Genomic DNA, 15456 nt, shown 5'->3' with positions numbered 1-15456 from the left:
TATAGGAGTGAGTAGAGTTTAACCACCAGTTAATTTACAGGTAAATATTGAACTCCTGACTTGAATCGTTTGGTAGAATATTGCAGACTACAGCTGGGCAAAGGCTGGTTATAAGAAAAATACAGCAGGTAGGTACATAGAAAAAGTAATGGATGTTAGAGATTAAAATAGTTTTTTTTATAAACGTATAGTTACGTAGCAACAAGGAAAATGATAGTCTACACATTTGTGCATGTTTTACAAGAACCCGACATGTCATTCACAAAAACTAACATGTCATTCAGCAGACATGGCATGTCATCCAACACACCTGTCATGTCATCAAGTAGATTAGACATGTCATCTAATAAATTACGTGTGTCAATCAGAAGTTAACTTTAACTTTTTAGCACCACATATTGTGGTTTAGCCTGCTGTCATGACCTGAAGACGTGTAAAACTGGGATACGTCACGAATAGCCCATACATGACGACACTCTTGGGGAGGGGGGGGGGGGGGTGAGGGGGGTTGTATTTTTGCGACGACGTGCGGTGGGGGGGGGTGTTTAGATCTTGTAACGTCACACTTTCCCACTTTAAAAAAACTGTTTTAATTAATTGTAATAGAAATAAGTCTATGTTATCGAGCTAAGTAATATCTTAGTACAAAAATTGATGTTTAAAAAAAATAAACTGCAATTTTGAGGGAAGTTTTAGGCTGAGGTGTGACGTCATTTTAAGGGAAGTCTGGCTTTTTTCTAATATGCTGAAGGAGGGGAGGGGGTTGAGTAATTTTAAAAAACGTGACGTCATGTAGAGATTATCCCTAAATAAGCGATTATCTCACATTCAACTTAGAATTCCTATACAGCGAATACAGACTGCTCCACAGTCGGTTCGGGGAAAATTTAGAAACTACACACGCACGCACACACACACACATATACATTTTAATTGACATATAATAGACACAGGTAACTTGATTAACTTGTTTTAATTCAAGTAGTGCAGCCACACTTGCTGATGATTAATTGGATTTTATCCTTTCATCTTATAAGACATCCTGAAGAAAGAATGAGAGAGTTAGAAACATTATTTGTAAAATATGAGAGACTAACATTTTGATATTTAGAATCAGCTCTTAAAATATTCACTTACAAGAGCAGGCTTTATTCGTGACGTCATCCACAATGGACTTAAGGGCGTCAAAGTTGCTGGTCTTAAAGACACTGCTGGAGTCACTGGCTATGGCCCGCAACTCGGCATCTTCCGCCTTGCCGATCCCCACTGCGATGATCTCGACACCCTGCTTCTTCAGGTTGGTGGCTGAGATCTTGGCTGGAACATTGTACAGATGATGGCAGTCAGGTATTGTAATGTGGCACAGTTCTAAATCAGCAGTCAGGTTTTGTAATGTGGCACAGTTCTAAATCAGCAGGTTTTGTAATGTGGCACAGTTCTAAATCAGCAGTCAGGTTTTGTAATGTGGCACAGTTCTAAATCAGCAGTCAGGTTTTGTAATGTGGCACAGTTCTAAATCAGCAGTCAGGTTTTGTAATGTGGCACAGTTCTAAATCAGCAGTCAGATTTTGTAATCTAGCTCAGTTGTACATGTCATCAGCATTCGAGTTTTGTGTGTTGTCAGAAGATACATAAATGCAACCTACTCACGTACACCGATGTATAAATAAAACCTACTCACGTACACTGATGTATAAATAAAACCTACTCACGTACACTGATGTATAAATACAACCTACTCACGTACACTGATGTATAAATAAAATCTACTCACATACACCGATGTATAAATACAACCTACTCACGTACACCGATGTATAAATAAAACCTACTCACGTACACTGATGTATAAATAAAACCTACTCACGTACACTGATGTATAAATAAAACCTACTCACGTACACGGATGTATAAATACAACCTACTCACGTACACCGATGTATAAATACAACCTACTCACGTACACCGATGTATAAATAAAACCTACTCACGTACACCGATGTATAAATAAAACCTACTCACGTACACGGATGTATAAATAAAATCTACTCACGTACACTGATGTATAAATAAAACCTACTCACGTACACCGATGTATAAATAAAACCTACTCACGTACACTGATGTATAAATAAAACCTACTCACGTATACTGATGTATAAATAAAATCTACTCACATACACCGATGTATAAATACAACCTACTCACGTACACTGATGTATAAATAAAACCTACTCACGTACACGGATGTATAAATACAACCTACTCACGTACACTGATGTATAAATAAAACCTACTCACGTATACTGATGTATAAATAAAACCTACTCACGTACACTGATGTATAAATAAAACCTACTCAGTGCCGGGTTGTCCGACAAGCCATCAGTGATGACGGCAACCATTTTCTTGGCTCTGGTTCTGGCACCAGCCTCTGGTCTAAACATGCCAGCTGACGTGATGAGGTCCAGGGCCTCGTTGGTCTTTGTGGTCGAGTTCAGGTAGCCCATAGCCTGGATAGCCTGTGGGACTAGTCAGACAGTGTCAAGTCTAGGTCGGACAGTGTCAAATCTAGGTCAGACGGTGTCAAGTCTAGGTCAGACAGTGTCAAGTCTAGGTAGGACAGTGTCAAGTCTAGGTCAGACAGTGTCAAGTCTAGGTCAGACGGTGTCAAGTCTAGGTCAGACAGTGTGAAGTCTAGGTAGGACAGTGTCAAGTCTAGGTCAGTGTCAAGTCTAGGTCAGACAGAGTCAAGTCTAGGTCAGACAGTGTCAAGTCTAGGTCAGACAGTGTCAAGTCTAGGTCAGACAGTGTCAATTCTAGGTCAGACAGTGTCAAGTCTAGGTCAGACAGTGTCAAGTCTAGGCCAGACAGTGTCAAGTCTAGGTCAGTGGCAGGTCTAGGTCAGACAGTGTCAAGTCTAGGTCAGACAGTGTCAAGTCTAGGTCAGTGGCAGGTCTAGGTCAGACAGTGTCAAGTCTAGGTCAGACAGTGTCAAGTCTAGGTCAGACAGTGTCAAGTCTAGGTCAGACAGTGTCAAGTCTAGGTCAGACAGTGTCAAGTCTAGGTCAGACAGTGTCAAGTCTAGGTAGGACAGTGTCAAGTCTAGGCCAGACAGTGTCAAGTCAGACAGTGTCAAGTCTAGGTCAGACAGTGTCAAGTCTAGGTCAGACAGTGTCAAGTCTAGGTCAGTGGCAGGTCTTGGTCAGACAGTGTCAAGTCTAGGTCAGACAGTGTCAAGTCTAGGTCAGACAGTGTCAAGTCTAGGTCAGACAGTGTCAAGTCTAGGTCAGACAGTGTCAAGTCTAGGTCAGACAGTGTCAAGTCTAGGTCAGACAGTGTCAAGTCTAGGTCAGATAGTGTCAAGTCTAGGCCAGACAGTGTCAAGTCTAGGTCAGACAGTGTCAAGTCTAGGTCAGACAGTGTCAAGTCTAGGTCAGACAGTGTCAAGTCTAGGTCAGAGTCAAGTCTAGGTCAGACAGTGTCAAGTCTAGTTCAAGTGGCAGGTCTAGGTCAGACAGTGTCAAGTCTAGGTCAGACAGTGTCAAGTTTAGGTCAGACAGTGTCAAGTCTAGGTCAGGCAGTGTCAAGTCTAGGTCAGACAGTGTCAAGTCTAGGTCAGACAGTGTCAAGTCTAGGTCAGACAGTGTCAAGTCTAGGCCAGACAGTGTCAAGTCAGACAGTGTCAAGTCTAGGTCAGACAGTGTCAAGTCTAGGTCAGACAGTGTCAAGTCTAGGTCAGTGGCAGGTCTTGGTCAGACAGTGTCAAGTCTAGGTCAGACAGTGTCAAGTCTAGGTCAGACAGTGTCAAGTCTAGGTCAGACAGTGTCAAGTCTAGGTCAGACAGTGTCAAGTCTAGGTCAGACAGTGTCAAGTCTAGGTCAGACAGTGTCAAGTCTAGGTCAGATAGTGTCAAGTCTAGGCCAGACAGTGTCAAGTCTAGGTCAGACAGTGTCAAGTCTAGGTCAGACAGTGTCAAGTCTAGGTCAGACAGTGTCAAGTCTAGGTCAGTGGCAGGTCTAGGTCAGACAGTGTCAAGTCTAGGTCAGTGGCAGGTCTAGATCAGACAGTGTCAAGTCTAGGTCAGTGGCAGGTCTAGGTCAGACAGTGTCAAGTCTAGGTCAGACAGTGTCAAGTCTAGGTCAGACAGTGTCAAGTCTAGGTCAGACAGTGTCAAGTCTAGGTCAGACAGTGTCAAGTCTAGGTCAGTGGCAGGTCTAGATCAGACAGTGTCAAGTCTAGGTCAGACAGTGTCAAGTCTAGGTCAGACAGTGTCAAGTCTAGGTCAGACAGTGTCAAGTCTAGGTCAGTGGCAGGTCTAAGTCAGACAGTGTCAAGTCTAGGTCAGTGGCAGGTCTAGGTCAGACAGTGTCAAGTCTAGGTCAGACAGTGTCAAGTCTAGGTCAGACAGTGTCAAGTCTAGGTCAGACAGTGTCAAGTCTAGGTCAGTGGCAGGTCTAGGTCAGACAGTGTCAAGTCTAGGTCAGACAGTGTCAAGTCTAGGTCAGACAGTGTCAAGTCTAGGTCAGACAGTGTCAAGTCTAGGTCAGACAGTGTCAAGTCTAGGGTATCTTCTAGGACTGCTAGGATTTTTAATTATTTCAATAGTGCTCAGCTCACTCAAACAAAAGGATGAGATAAGTTTCTTAAAACGTTCCCATTTATTATCGTTTATTATTTTTAACATTTACCAGCGCTAAGAATCATAAAGTAGATTTATTGTTGTAATATCAGGGAATAAATGCAAGTGGTAGCTGTGTGGAGACTTTATAAAACAAAATGTGTAAATGATGTTTGAAATATCACAAGTTAGCAATATCTGTACAAACTCACCAGCTTGAGGGATCGTATGTTAACATTATTATCTGTACAAACTCACCAGTTTGAGAGATCTTATGTTCGTATTGTCCTTCAGATCAAAATATTTCTGGGCAACATTGCTGAAGATGACACATCCAAACAGGACGTCCTGGGTGCCAACCTTAAAGTGTGACACCAGCTGCTGCAGAAAGTCTAGTAGTTTCAGGTAGTTCTTGGGACCGATACTGCCAGAGGAGTCAACCACCAACAGGAAGTCAACAACAGCAGTGCAACCTGGGACACAAAACCAGATGTATCTATCACGTCTACATGGTGACACATACCAGATGTGTCTATCACTTGACACGTGACACGTGGTGACACATACCAGATGTATCTGTGACGTGTACATGGTGACATATACCAGATGTGTCTATCACTTGACACGTGACACGTGGTGACACATACCAGATGTATCTGTGACGTGTACATGGTGACACATACCAGATGTGTCTGTGACGTGTACATGGTGACACATACCAGATGTATCTGTGACGTGTACATGGTGACACATACCAGATGTGTCTGTGACGTGTACATGGTGACACATACCAGATGTGTCTATCACTTGACACGTGACACGTGGTGACACATACCAGATGTATCTGTGACGTGTACATGGTGACACATACCAGATGTGTCTGTGACGTGTACATGGTGACATATACCAGATGTGTCTATCACTTGACACGTGACACGTGGTGACACAAACCAGATGTATCTGTGACGTGTACATGGTGACACATACCAGATGTATCTGTGACGTGTACATGGTGACACATACCAGATGTATCTGTGACGTGTACATGGTGACACATACCAGATGTATCTGTGACGTGTACATGGTGACACATACCAGATGTATCTATGACGTCTACATGGTGACACATACCAGATGTATCTGTGACGTGTACATGGTGACACATACCAGATGTATCTGTGACGTGTACATGGTGACACATACCAGATGTATCTATGACGTCTACATGGTGACACATACCAGATCTATCACGTGACTCGTGTACATGGTGACACAAACCCGGTGTATCTATGACGTGACACGTGTAGAGACAAACCAGATGTATCTATCATCACGACAAAATTATACATAAGACTATTTGAATAAATGTCTTTATATTTAAATTAATTAACCCTTTATATGTAGGAAAAAACGATTTGAAAGAAGCGAGAGGCTTTCTGAAAGAAAAATAATTGTCTGCTTACCTGGTTCTGTAACGTCAAGTGGACAGACAAAAAAAATTAGGTTAGAGACAAAAAAATTCATTTTCTCGTTTGTATTTTATGTGTTTAATTGTTTGCTTTAATTTTCACCTGTTTTATTCTAGTGTTTTTGTCAATATGTTTTAAAATATTTTCTAATAATTGTTTTACTTTATATATATATATATATATATATATATATATATATATATATATATCCATATTTCTTTCTTTAACATGTTTAATTAAATGTTTAAATTAAATATTTTTATGGGCAGAGACATAAAGACACAGACAGACAGACAGACAGACAGACAGACAGACAAATGGATCAACTTACCTGGCTCTGGATATTCCGTCTCCTCAGGTTGCCCCGGGATAATCTCTTTACCACCAGTCGCTGGGGTCAGGACAAAATATTATAGGTTAAACCCAAACTGCTGGGGTCAGGACAAAATATTATAGGTTAAACCCAAACTGCAGGAGTCAGGATAAAATATTATAGGTTAAACCCAAACCTCAGTGGTCAGGACAAAATATTATAGGTTAAACCCAAACTGCTGGGGTCAGGACAAAATATTATAGGTTAAATCCACACCCCTATGGGGATCAGGACAAAATATTATAGGTTAAACCCAAACTGCTGGGGTCAGGAGAAAATATTATAGGTTAAACCCAAACTGCTGGGGTCAGGAGAAAATATTATAGGTTAAACCCAAACTGCTGGGGTCAGGAGAAAATATTATAGGTTTTCTCTAGTTATCCCAAACTACCAATTGTGTTCTCTGTTGGCAGGTTTTTATGTTAAGTGTAGATGAAACTATGTTTGTGTAATTGATGTAGATATGTTGTGTTTGTGTATTATGTGTAGTTATATATCTGTCTTAAGTGTTGATACTAATTTTGCTTGTGATAACATTTTACGCTTGTATGTGTTTCACAAATATTTACACATTTTACACCGCATTACTCACTTATGTGTGTCATGTTTTTGAAAGACGAGCTTATTGTATGTGTGTGTGTGTGTGTGTGTGTGTGATAGCCTTGTGTGTAGCGAGTGTCACACACCATTAAAACCTGAATGATACCAAGTGTAATGTCATCATTCACATCATTCACTCACGTAAGTGTGTCTAGTTTCTGATGTTTGTCATTGTTGAGTCCTGTAAGTTAGAAAAGATTTTCACTTGTATGTCGTGTGTGACTTGTGTGTGTGTGTGTGCCCAGTGTGTGTGTGTGCGTGCCCAGTGTGTGTGTGTATGCCCAGTGTGTGTGTGTGTGTGTGTGCATGTTTACCCCTGCATGTCCTCTGCACCAACTGATAAAGCACGTTCTCCAGCGTGTCGTAGTCGTTGGCCAGGAAAACGTAGTCTGGACTACTGGCCAGTTTGAGCAGCTCGTGATTTCTGTTGCCAAAGATGTTCAGACCGAGGAACGTTTGGCCTACACCAATGGCAAAGATCGTAACACCCTTAGCTCTCAGCCTAGCAGCGGCGCGTTCAGCTTGAAAAGAAAATGTGTTGCTCAAAATATGTTCATAGCATTTTAAAATCATCAGTAAAATTAATGAATAAACCCATGTTTAAATAAAGTTGTAAGAATGAAAGTTCCTCTCATAAAAAAATGTAACTGACTAGCAGAGGGGTTGTTGGATTTGCCATCTGTGACCACGATGATTACATCCCCAGCCTTGGCCCTGCCGCCAAACTTGGCGCTAAACAGATCAAAGTTGTTGATGGCGTCTAGAGCCGTGTCTGTTGCTGTGGAACCACCAGGGTAGGGCGTCGACAGGATGGCCTGAGGGAGGGTCAGAGGTTAGGTCATCAAGTGGCACTGGAAGGTCAATTCAGTTAGGTCATTAAGTGGCACTGGAAGGTCAACTCAGTTAGGTCATTAAGTGGCACTGGAAGGTCAACTCAGTTAGGTCATTAAGTGGCACTGGAAGGTCAACTCAGTTAGGTCATCGAGTGGCACTGGAAGGTCAACTCAGTTAGGTCATCGAGTGGCACTGGAAGGTCAACTCAGTTAGGTCATCGAGTGGCACTGGAAGGTCAACTCAGTTAGGTCATCGAGTGGCACTGGAAGGTCAACTCAGTTAGGTCATCGAGTGGCACTGGAAGGTCAACTCAGTTAGGTCATCGAGTGGCACTGGAAGGTCAACTCAGAAAGTTAACATGGACCTGACATGTTCAGCCATACAGCTTACATACAAGAAAATGGCGCGGTCGAATGATAGAGTGTTTCATTGCTAACTCGAAAGTCTCGAGTTCGGATCGGGCACACCCATTGGACGACTCTGTGTCTACCCAGCTCTGATCGAGCCTGACTCACGTTAGGACCATAAGGTTTGATGGGGTACTTTACTTTAACACACAGGAAGGGTTAGTTGTGATAGGGTACTTTACTTTAACACACAGGGAGGGGGGGTTAGTTGTGATAGGGTACTTTACTTTAACACACAGGGAGGGTTAGTTGTGATAGGGTACTTTACTTTAACACACAGGAATGGTTAGTTGTGATAGGGTACTTTACTTTAACACACAGGAATGGTTAGTTGTGATAGGGTACTTTACTTTAACACACAGGAATGGTTAGTTGTGATAGGGTACTTTACTTTAACACGCAGGGAGGTTTAGTTATGATAGGGTACTTTATTTTAACACGCAGGGAGGTTTAGTTGTGATAGGGTACTTTACTTTAACACACAGGGAGGGGGGGTTAGTTGTGATAGGGTACTTTACTTTAACACGCAGGGAGGTTTAGTTATGATAGGGTACTTTATTTTAACACGCAGGGAGGTTTAGTTGTGATAGGGTACTTTACTTTAACACACAGGGAGGGTTAGTTGTGATAGGGTACTTTACTTTAACACACAGGGAGGGGGGGTTAGTTGTGATAGGGTACTTTACTTTAACACGCAGGGAGGTTTAGTTATGATAGGGTACTTTACTTTAACACACAGGGAGGGGGGGTTAGTTGTGATAGGGTACTTTACTTTAACACACAGGGAGGGTTAGTTGACATGCAATTAAAAGATGAGTATATGTGATTGAATTAAATTAGAAAGCCATACACGGAACATATGCATTCACCGCACTAACACTGAACATAAACCGTTTTAAATGTATTTACACTGAAAACATAAACTGTTGTAAATGTATTTACACTGTAAACATAACTCGTTGTAAATGTATTTACACTGAAAACTTAAACCATTGTAAATGTATTTACACTGAAAACTTAAACCATTGTAAATGTATTTACACTGAAAACTTAAACTGAACACTTTCTTAATATGTACACATCACATAACGTGTACACAGACACTGACCACGCATACAATAAACACGAATACATTGAAAACATACAGAACAGGAAGACACAGAAGGGCTACAGGACATTACCCCCCTGGAAATTACCCCCAGGACATTTCCCCCCCCCCCCCGTATTTACCCCCCGGAGCAATTACCCCCCTGTCAATTACCCCCCTGTCAATTACCCCCCCCCCCCCCGGGGAATTACCCCCCCCCCCCCTCTCAAGTTAGAATCCTAACTCTAACTAGAATTCTATACCTATATACTACTTTAATCCAAACCTTAAGAAAAAGACCAAAACCTAAACATCCACCTTAGCCTAAAACTTTACACAAAACCAAAACCAACGCTAGTCATTGGTTTAAACTTAACCCTAACCCTAGCTCTAACCCTCTCTAACTCTAGCCCTAACCCTTACCCTAACCCTAGCCCTAACCCTAACCCTAACCCTAACCCTAACCCTAACCCTAACCCTAACCCTAACCCTAACCCTAACCCTAACCCTAGCCCTAGCCCTAACTCTAACCCTAACCCTAACCCTAAACCTAACCCTAACCCTGGTCCTAAACCTAACCCTAACCCTAACCCTAGCCCCAAAACCTAGCTCTAACCCTATCCCTATCCCTAGGGGGGGGTAATGTCCTACTGGGCGGGGGGGGGGGGGTAATTGACTGGGGGTAAGTGACAGGGGGTAATTACTCCGGGGGGTAATGTCGGGGGGGGGGAAATGTCCGGGGGGTAATTGACAGGGGGGAAATGCCCTGTTCCCACACAGAAGACACACACATAACACACACACTGTAGGATACACACTGACACACCGTGCCCACACACAGTGAAGGCTAGAGCACAAGAAAGTGCCTACAGTGAGCAATGATGCGAGGTCGGGGTAGGTACTGAAGTCAAAATGTTTCTGGGCCTTGTCGCTGAAGTAGATCTCGGCAAACCTCGCGTCGTTGTCGCCGTGGATGAAGGAGGCGGCCATGTTGGCCAGGAAGGCCAGCTGTTTCTTGTAGTTGCTGGCACCGATGCTAGACGAGGCGTCCAGCACAATGTACACGTCAGCTAGGGCTTTACATTGGATGGGGAGGGGGGACAGTCCTCCGCCTGGACCTGGAGAAGACGTGGCATTTAGACATTCAATCAAACGTGAAGACGTGACATTTAGACATTCAACCAAACGTGACGACGTGACATTTAGACATTCAATCAAACGTGACGACGTGACATTTAGTCATTCAATCAAACGTGACGACGTGGCATTTAGACATTCAACCAAACGTGAAGATGTGGCATTTAGACATTCAACCAAACGTGACGCATTTCAGGTTCAGTTAATCAAGTGAGGGCCAGACGTATAGGATGCAAATAAAAATTCTATGTCCATTTAATTACGTGACATCAGTGGCGTAGCGAGGTCGGGTGTCACCCGGTGCGGCACTTAATGGTGTCACCCCCCAGAGGCATTTTCGATTTGCACCCCCCCTTTCAAGTTTTCGATTTGCACCCCCCCCCCTTTCAAGTTTTCGATTTGCACCCCCCTTTCAAGTTTTCGATTTGCACCCCCCCCCTTCAAACTTTCGATTTGCACCCCCCCCCCCCCTCGAGTTTTTCTCTATATATTTTGCTATTTTTTGCCTTGGTGTCACCCCCTTAAATGGTGTCACCCGGTGCGGTCCGCACCCCCCGCCCCCCCCCCCCCCTCGCTACGCCCCTGCGTGACATCAGTAACTAACAAAGCTTTTATTTAGTACTTTGATGGTCGATACATTATTAGTTGAACACAATATCAAGAAAAGCTATTAGACTAAAAAAAATTCAGACTTACGCCCCTTGCACGAGCCAAGGATCCCGAGGGTGGTGACACAGAGGGCTGTGTTGACCACACCTCCAGCCAAGTTGGCCACACCTCCAGCCAAATTAGCCGTGCCTTGGATGACGTCGCCGGCCGCGTGCAGCACACCACCAGTCAGCTGACCTGCAGCGTTTACGGTACCTCCTAAAACCTGACCTGCCAGATTGGCAGTACCTCCCAAGATCTGGCCAGCCGTGTTGACGGTTTCACCCACTAGTTGACCAGCGCCCTCTATCACATTCCCGGCCAACTCACCCAGACCAGAGAACAGAACTGACAAGAGGAAAACGGCACAAGTATTTTAGACAACAGCTAGTCAAAGATATCTATGGAATATACACTTTTTTACAGAAAGTATAAGATATGTATTGAATATACACTTTTTATAGCTAGTATAAGATATGAATTCAATATACACTTTTTTTACAGCTAGTATAAGATATGCATTCAATATACACTTTTTATAGCTAGTATAAGATATGAATTCAATATACACTTTTTTACAGCAAGTATAAGATATGCTTTTAACACACTTTTTTTACATCTAGTATAAGATATGCATTCAATATACACTTTTTTACAGCTATTATAAGATATGCATTCAATATACACTTTTTTACAGCAAGTATAAGATATGCATTCAATATACACTTTTTTACAGCTAGAATAAGATACGAGAAAAATGGCCCGTTGAGGTAGGATACAACGGGCTCTAGTTTGATAGTGCTGTCTATTTTCTCTAAACTAAAACTAAAACCAAAATCACCACCTTAATTCAATTTAACCGGAAACGAAAACTTACATTGAAAACGGATTTTTATCCAGAATCGTTACTTTAATTTATACAAAATATAGTCATATGTATATCCCTAAACCGTGCACCTAATCTCATTCATGACAAAAGTCGCATTTAGAGTTTCTTTCAGGCAATTCTACTTGGGAGGAGGGGGCTCCGCCCCCCCCCCCCACACACACACTCCAAAACATGTCCACCGTCCCATTCAACGAAATATAATTATATTTTTTTCCAGTGTCCGCCACCTCCCAGAAAATTCTACCCCTGCCCCCGAAAATTTCAAGTACCCCCACCCCTCTCCGGGGAGGAAAAGTCTGAAAGAAACACTGGTCGCATTTGTAGATCATACAAAGTAAAGAACCTGGGCTGGGCTTCGCCTCCACCGGAAGAGATGCATGAAAAAAACTGTGCACGCTAAACACTTTTTAGATTAGAAAAATTTCCCCTCTCCGGGGAGGAAAAGTCTGAAAGAAACACTGGTCGCATTTGTAGATCATACAAACTAAAGGAAGAAACTGGGCGGGGCTTCGCCCCTACGGAAAGAGATGCATGAAAAAAACTGTACACGCTAAACACTTTTTAGATTAGAAAAAGTTCCCCCCTAGGGGGAGGAAAAAGTCTGAAAGAAACACTGGTGTCGCGCTTAGCCACTACCCGAAGAATTGCATTAAAGAAATTGCAAGAAAACCACTTTTTAGATTAGACCAGGGGTCGGCAACCTTTTGAAGCGGAAGAGCCAAAAGTTACAATTTTCAAAATTTCCCTGGTTTTAAAGAGCCACTAACATTTTTAAAATTTCAAATATTTTATTTTTTTATTAAGATTATTAGTATTCGTTCAAGGAGCCTGAGAGCCGCATCTTGATATCAAAAGAGCCGCATGCGGCTCGCGAGCCGCAGGTTGCCGACCCCTGGATTAGACACATTAATTAGGCGGTAATTTTATTATGGAGTATCGATGAAGAAATTTCTTTTGAGTTGGGGAGCGGGGGGGGGGGGGGGGGGCTCAGACGTTCTTACGCGGGGGTGGGGCTTAGCCCCTACCCGAAGAATTGTATGAAAGAAACTCTTCACGCAAACCACTTAGATTAGACAAAATTGTATTTTTATTCAATGTTTACTCGAGAATCAATGACGTCATATTACTGTGTGCACTCTCCGGCTTGAGATTATTTTCTACTCTATGCTAAATGTACGTCATATTTCGTTTTCGTTTAACTATGCATGTTTTTAAATTGCTTGTGTTTTCTCTAGAGCGTTCTTGTCAGATAGATACATAGATACATAGATACACAGACAGCGAAACTATTATTATAGATGCATTCAATATACACTTTTTTACAGCTAGTATAAGATATGCATTCAATATACACTTTTTACAGCAAGTATAAGATATGTATTGAATATACACTTTTTTTACATCAAGTATAACATATGGACATTCTTGTCAGATACATAGATAGATACATACACAGACAGCGAAACTATTAGTATTAATGCATTCAATATACACTTTTTTACATCTAGTATAAGATATGCATTCAATATACACTTTTTACAGCAAGTATAAGATATGTATTGAATATACACTTTTTTTACATCAAGTATAACATATGGACATTCAGCCTCTCCGCCAATGGCATTGGAGTAAGCATTGTGTAACACCGTTAAAAACTGTTGCAACATTTAACATAAATCAATATAAAGCTAACATATAGCCATATAAACTCAATAAACCTAACATAAGCCATATTAAACCGAACGTGAATCAATACACATTCAGCAAAAAGCCATATAACCCTAACATAAATCCATATAAACTTAGCATACAACAATATGAACCAAATATGAAGCGATTGTGTACAACAAGAAAGGGAGGTCACTGGTACTTACAACTTGAACTTTGGCCAGCAAGAAGAAAACACAAGAAAATTGTCAACTTCATGGTCAATGGTTCTGTAACATTATATATATATATATATATATATATATATATATATATATATATATATATATATATATATATATATATATATATATATAAACATATATATGATAACATACAAAATAATGTATAGACATGTGAAATTTATTACGAAAAAGTAAACACAAAATGTATCAATAAACATACCAGCTATAAAGAGTGGGGAAAAACTTACCGCTAACAACAAATTAGCTCGTCTTGTAGCTCACAACAGACCACCAATTTATATAGTTAATTTAGATCAGCTAATTATGCTAATTACAATTAATTATTATTCTTTCTTGTTTACTTAGCTGCTAATTCTCTCTATTTACCTTAAACTTAATTCTATTTGCATCTCGAGAACCTAATTTAGTAATGGAAAAAAACATGTTATTTACAACATTTTTAATTACAGCATTTTTATTTACAACATTTTTATTTACAGCATCATAACTCAAAAATATTTTTGTATAAAATTTTACAGACATTTATCTATCAATCGTATTTATCTCAGGACTGAAATATCATCAACTCTGGTTTCTTTTCTACGGTTTCTACCGCCGCATTGCTTGCTTTTGGACTGTACCGAGAGAAGGTCGAAATAGGGAGTATGATGCTTGGGCAACCCACGTCCAACCCACCTAAAGCCCGTGTGTGATTGTATTGACTTTATTGACAACCCACGTCAACCCACCTAATGTCCGTGTATGATTGGGTTGACTTTATTGACAACCCACGTTCAACCCACCTAATGTCCGTGTATGATTGGGTTGACTTTTTAAATCTAATTCACAAACCCCCAGCCTGTTAAAGGCGATTATTTATTGGTAATGAAACAATTATTAGCTAGCGAGCTTAATTAAATGGATGTTTAAAATGTTAAAGTTCAAGTTGAATTTATTGTTGTGATTAGGAAGAAACAAGTGTGTATACCAACGACAGGTAACTCAATAGACGTTCTCATATTCTTGATAGGAATAGCTGCATTACAAACATCAGTCATCATTCGCAAAAGTGTCGATCAAAAGTAAAATAACTTATGTTTTTTGTTTTGTTTTTTGTTGTGAAATAGATATTACAGTTGTTAAAGAGTGTACGGCATTCTGACAACAGGGAAGACAACTATTTCACTTATGTATATATGGGGACAGGACTGACTTTCTTAGGACAAATAAAATGACCATATAGGACAAAAAAATCAAGGGCAAAAAATCTCTGGACAAAATATAGCAAGACAAGTGGTATTTGCCATGGAATCATATATATATACATATATATATATATATATATATATATATATATATATATATATATATATATATATATATATATATATATATCTATATATATATATCTATCTATCTATCTACATATATATATATATATATCCTAATAGATAAATATTATTACACTATGTGGATAATCCCAATACGAAGGATCTGTA

The 15456-nt window shown here is 40.8% G+C and overlaps 1 protein-coding gene across 2 annotated transcripts; it reads right to left on the bottom strand.

The window, feature by feature from the left end:
• Positions 1 to 958: 958 nt before the first annotated feature.
• LOC131949767 (collagen alpha-1(XII) chain) lies at positions 959 to 14259 on the bottom strand. 2 transcript variants are annotated; one of them, XM_059311705.1, is made up of 11 exons: positions 14206 to 14259; positions 13940 to 14002; positions 11225 to 11524; positions 10262 to 10509; positions 7716 to 7878; positions 7378 to 7584; positions 6422 to 6481; positions 4880 to 5094; positions 2360 to 2522; positions 1138 to 1317; positions 959 to 1042 (listed from the first exon to the last, which is right to left on the bottom strand). In XM_059311705.1, coding segments are annotated over exons 2-11 (1590 nt in total). In that variant the 5' UTR covers positions 13992 to 14002; positions 14206 to 14259; the 3' UTR covers positions 959 to 1040. The 2 variants fall into 2 exon arrangements, with proteins under 2 accessions (XP_059167688.1, XP_059167687.1); XM_059311704.1 differs by having other exon boundaries at positions 14178 to 14246.
• Positions 14260 to 15456: the final 1197 nt, after the last annotated feature.

The sequence above is a fragment of the Physella acuta genome, unplaced genomic scaffold, assembly GCF_028476545.2.
Source record: "Physella acuta isolate Inbredline_101_S28 unplaced genomic scaffold, ASM2847654v3 ptg000713l, whole genome shotgun sequence".
Classification (NCBI taxonomy): domain Eukaryota; kingdom Metazoa; phylum Mollusca; class Gastropoda; family Physidae; genus Physella; species Physella acuta.
Note: the sequence above shows the minus strand (reverse complement) of the source record. Positions and strands in the feature narration are given on the sequence as shown.